Source organism: Cibotium barometz, chromosome 7, assembly GCF_041138505.1.
Source record: "Cibotium barometz isolate CiBa-2024 chromosome 7, ASM4113850v1, whole genome shotgun sequence".
Classification (NCBI taxonomy): domain Eukaryota; kingdom Viridiplantae; phylum Streptophyta; class Polypodiopsida; order Cyatheales; family Cibotiaceae; genus Cibotium; species Cibotium barometz.
Window position 1 is genome coordinate 45,972,356 of NC_141052.1, and position 4,909 is coordinate 45,977,264.

The 4,909-nt window shown below is 47.2% G+C and overlaps 1 protein-coding gene across 1 annotated transcript; it reads left to right on the forward strand.

Annotated features, from left to right (window-relative positions):
- Positions 1–3,533: 3,533 nt before the first annotated feature.
- On the forward strand, positions 3,534–4,683 carry LOC147637080 (chlorophyll a-b binding protein 5, chloroplastic-like). Its single transcript, XM_086800696.1, has 2 exons — positions 3,534–3,810; positions 3,938–4,683. The coding sequence occupies exons 1-2, from the start codon at positions 3,656–3,658 to the stop codon at positions 4,587–4,589; spliced, it is 807 nt and encodes a 268-aa protein (XP_086656822.1). The 5' UTR covers positions 3,534–3,655; the 3' UTR covers positions 4,590–4,683.
- The last annotated feature ends 226 nt before the right edge of the window (positions 4,684–4,909 follow it).

The window sequence follows — 4,909 nt, forward strand, 5'->3', positions numbered from 1 at the left end:
CTAGAGAGAGGTCCTCTAGTGCATCCATTCAAAACAGCTCACTGCCTACTCAACATGGCCCTATTGGTAATATCCTGCAATTACTGCACTCCAAACAACATCATCGTAAGTGGGGAGCTCATCAGGCACTTCTCATGCATTTGTGATCACACCAAACTTGGCATACAACAACAAAAATGCATCTATTTCAAAAATATTGAGATCTTCCCCTTAGCCATGCTAGGCATATAGTGCAATAAGTGTTGTCCAAGAGACAACAGTATAAGGAGGGAACTCGGCATTTTCCCAACCATAGCTGCCTCACGCATGATGGCACAACAATCATAAGCATGATGGCACAACAATCATACCGCTTCTGTACACATCAACATTCATCAAATAGTAAGCTTCAATTATTTGACTCCTTGGCCTTCTCCCTCCACACCACTCGGTCACTTGGCTCATCCCACCATAGTGCCCCCCACCCCCCCCCCCTCTATCTCTCTCTCTCACACACACAAACAGAGACTATCTTAGCTCTAGTTTGCCATCGCCCATGGGTTTTCTCTGACCAAAAGTGGTTGGAGAAAGGCAGCCATTGGTTATGGTGGAACATAGCATGCACCCCTTCCACCATAGTGTTGTGCTTGCATTTCTCATGAGAGTCACATTGAAATGATCATTTTGGGACATGTAGGAGAAGTTCATATGGCGGACTGTGGGGGTAATCCTGGTGGATGAAGGGCGTGCCCTCGGAGGGGACAACATAGTTAGGCTTGGCGGTGGGTTGAAAACATCGGAGGAGCTAACAGGCTTGCCTACATTCAATGGGAGGATGAAGGATTTGAGGGGGTTGGGGATTTTGGTCCTAGAGGAGGACTTCCATGCATAAGCCAAGGGAGGTGAAGTTGCTCGGGAGTCTGAGGATTCTAGTGTTGTGGCCTATCATTTAAAAAGTTGTTCACGCGCTGGGAAAATGCACACGTCTTGGGGCAACGCTGGCTTGGAAACCGTGACATGTGGCTCCATTGGGGAATCTCTAGGTTATTACATAACGCATCAAGGCCCATCATCAAATAACCTTCTATGCACGGAGTGCTTAAAGCTCCGTCTTCTCTTGGGAATGCTCATTGACTATGTAGGCCAAGGAATCCACCATTTTTTGGTGTATCTCCACCAAGGTATCTTCTTCCTTTTTTGGTGAATATTTCTTCTCGGGCCTGCATCCCAGCCTTTTCCTCAGCCATGCTCTCCTCTTTGTCCTGGAGCAGCTTCTTGAGTTCCTTCATGCTCTTGAGAAACGTGTGCAACTTCTTTGAGCTCCTCCACTTGTAGGGCACTTTGGTCCTTTTCTTCCTAGGCCTATCGTAGTTGCTAGTGCACCTCGGCCACCTTGGCATCTATGGTTTTGAGTTCTTCCTTCAATGCCATGATCTGGGATTGGTGCTCTTGCACCTACATCTTCTGGAGATTCCAAAAGCTTGCAATCTCCTCCTCTTACTCCCGCATGAACTCATGTACCAGTAGAATTGCCTTCTCAGGGTTGAGGGTGATGGAGTAGCCATCCTTCTTGATTTGTGATAGCTCTTTGGCCACGTCAGTGACCTTGGATGGATCACTACCTCTTGCAAAGGTACCTCTGAGAGATGGGGTCCTTGTCTGTTCGGCCTCCTCAACATTCCCTATTAATGGACGAGTGACCTCCATTACCACGTCGGTCTGTTTGGGTTGGTGTTCACCTTGGCCCTCTTGGCGCTCTACACCATGCTGAGGTGATCGTGGCACCACTTGTGTATGTTGCAGTAGATCACTTTGTTGCTCATCTTCCACCTCAAGGGTCCTTGTGCATTTTGGCTGGGGGTCCTCAGTTCACAATTCCTCTAGGAGAGCCATCAACCTTCGCTTCTTCTTCTTTGGTGTCTTGGACAAAGTCAAGGAAGCAACACATATAAGCTTATAGTGTCTTCCCTTTCTAGTGAGGTTGCTACTCCTGCGCCCTACTATTTAGGTCACTACACGATTATCATCAACCAAACCAACAAACAACAAAATGAAAGACTTACCCATTGATCCCTGCACTCCGAAGTGGCAGGTCAATATGGATTGCCACAGCCTCATTGCACTCGCAAGTGGCAGGTCAATATGGATTGCCACAGCCTCATTGCACTCGCAAGTGGCAGGTCGATATGGACTACCACAACCACAACACCAGATGTAGGCTTTCCGTTAGTGCAAGAAGCTTTGTGATTAGCATTAACATTGAACATGACCCCCACATCACAAAACAGACACAAATCCATGCAACCTTCAAAGGTACTTGATGTTCAAAAAACCCGACAGGACAAACATGTCTAGGGCACACCATAACTATTGCAATTTAGTCAAAATACATATTCACTCTCCTACACTGCATTCTAGTCGAAATACGTATTTAGTTTCCTGTAGGAACATAAGAGCTACCCATGTCACAATGTCTGAATTGATAATCATTATGGTTAGTAGCCCCTAATGAAGAATTGCCTATCTTTACTGAGCTACCACGAAAAGATAAGATTTGAAAGCAAATAGATCGAACTCCTTAGAATTTGAGTTTGCAAACAGCGCTGCATCCCCTGTTGACACCACAGAGAGCTTCTTAAACCTGGTAGGCTCCTCAAAAAAAGCCTACCAGCTCTCTGTTCTTTGCGATGCCGAAATCGCCCTCATCGTCTTCTCCACCACTGGCAAACTCTTTGAATACGCAAGCTCTAGGTACATTTTCTCGTATATTCTTGAAGGCGTCTCACTGGAGCTGACTCGGCGAGCTCTCTCTAACTATGTGAGACTGTCTATGCAGAGAGCTCGATGCAAGCCTCGTGTAAAGCAAGTGTGCATCCTCTTGCATTTCTCGCCTTGAGCAAATGGCTCTCTCTCAAAATGGCATTTGAAAGTTGAAATTTGAAAGGGGGGAGAAGATGCATTCATATTCTCTAGTTTACTGCCCTTGACGACACTGCCACTGACGATAGGGCTTAAAAAACTTGCCACCTGGCAACTGCAAAGTTGCCTTGTAATATATACTAGTAGAAGCGCGCCTGTTTATAGGATTTCAAATTTTCCATGCCACATTCACAAAGGGCGGCTACATGCAAGAGGCGGCTTTGGAGTCTGTGACCTGCGACTCTGCATGGACATGGGGATGACTGCTACTTCGTGGAGTTTAAGGTGAGGTGGCCTAGGCGAGCTAAAAATCTTTCCATGTGACAATTGAGTAAGTGAAGCCCTATTATATATATTAAGATTAAGATTAAGAAGCCGTAAGAAGATATAGATTATAAAGAGGTTGAATTTTTTTCTTCATAAAATAGTACATATAAATGATAGAAACGTAATCCCTCGCTAAACTTTTAAGGTGACGTTTATATTAACCAACGAGAAAGAAAATGGACAGACGAAAAAAAAAGAAAACGAAGAAGAAAGTCACGAGAAAGTAGACACGTGTTTGATTGCTAGCCGTGGAGCTAAGAGCGAGTTGGATATATGGGCATTAGGTGGCAAGCTGGGATTGGTAGGATGAGATTAGTTGGGATGTTTGGGCTATTCGGTTTTTTAATAAAGTGATGAAGTGATGCAGATGTTCTAATCCATAGTCTCAGGGAACGTCCCTTAGCGCGCATCTGTGCTGTACTGCGTAGCCATGGCGGCCGCTACCTCTGCTTCTGCCCTGAGTAGTTCCGCCTTCGCAGGCCAGACTGTGCTGAAGTCTCAGAGCGAGCTTTCTAAGAGAGTAGGCAATGTGGAAGCTCGTGTGACGATGAGGAGGACAAGGGTGAGCGCTCCCGAGAGCATCTGGTAAGGGGCTTATGTCTAAGCTAGCTACGTTGTTAGCACTGTTTTGTAAGGGACACAAGGTTGCCAGCCATGTGAACGGCTGTTTGTGAGTTTCTAGGTAACTGCTTACATGGGTGTTTCTGCGCAGGTATGGTCCTGACCGCCCCAAGTATCTCGGGCCCTTCTCCGAGGCCACCCCCTCGTACCTCACCGGTGAGTTCCCCGGTGACTACGGCTGGGACACGGCAGGTCTCTCTGCTGATCCGGAGACATTCGCCAAGAACCGGGAGCTGGAGGTCATCCACTGCCGGTGGGCTATGCTGGGCGCCCTCGGCTGTGTGACCCCGGAGCTTCTGGCCAAGAACGGTGTGAAATTTGGAGAAGCCGTGTGGTTCAAGGCCGGTTCCCAGATCTTCGCGGAGGGCGGTCTGGACTACCTGGGGAACCCTAATCTCGTCCACGCTCAAAGCATTCTGGCGATCTGGGCATGCCAAGTGGTGCTCATGGGAGCTGTGGAGGGCTACAGAGTTGGCGGTGGACCCCTCGGCGAGGGCCTGGACCCCATTTACCCTGGTGGTGCGTTCGACCCCCTTGGCCTTGCTGATGATCCGGACTCCTTTGCTGAGCTGAAGGTGAAGGAGATCAAGAATGGGCGCCTGGCCATGTTCTCCATGTTCGGGTTCTTCGTCCAGGCCATTGTGACCGGCAAGGGCCCCATTGAGAACTTGTCCGACCACCTCGCAGACCCCGCTGTCAATAATGCATGGGCCTATGCTACCAACTTTGTACCCGGAAAGTGAGCGCTCTTTCATCCAATTTCCGACCGATGCTACGCACCTCTGTGCTGGTGCCCCTTTCTCAAATTCAAAAGCAGCTTTCTTACTTTCACATCATGCGGTCTTTCCTTGGGCATATACAAATAAGCTCGTTTTTTGCTCTATTTGTTTTTTTTTCTTATTTGTTTTGCAATTAAGCCATGGGTTTAAAAAAGATTATCTTAATTCGATATTCATAAACGTTCCAACGTCATAACAAATAATCCATCCCACTCTCGTAATAGTTTTCATCTCGTGGATAAATCAAATATGTCACATCAACGAAATTGAATATATATTATAAG

What these genes read in the sequence shown, in the direction of transcription:
- LOC147637080 (XM_086800696.1), top strand. Translation starts at nt 3,656, where the DNA reads ATGGCGGCCGCTACCTCTGCTTCTGCCCTGAGTAGTTCCGCCTTCGCA. An exon ending in AGCGCTCCCGAGAGCATCTG is followed by an intron (nt 3,811 to 3,937) that starts GTAAGGGGCTTA and finishes GTTTCTGCGCAG; the next exon opens with GTATGGTCCTGACCGCCCCA.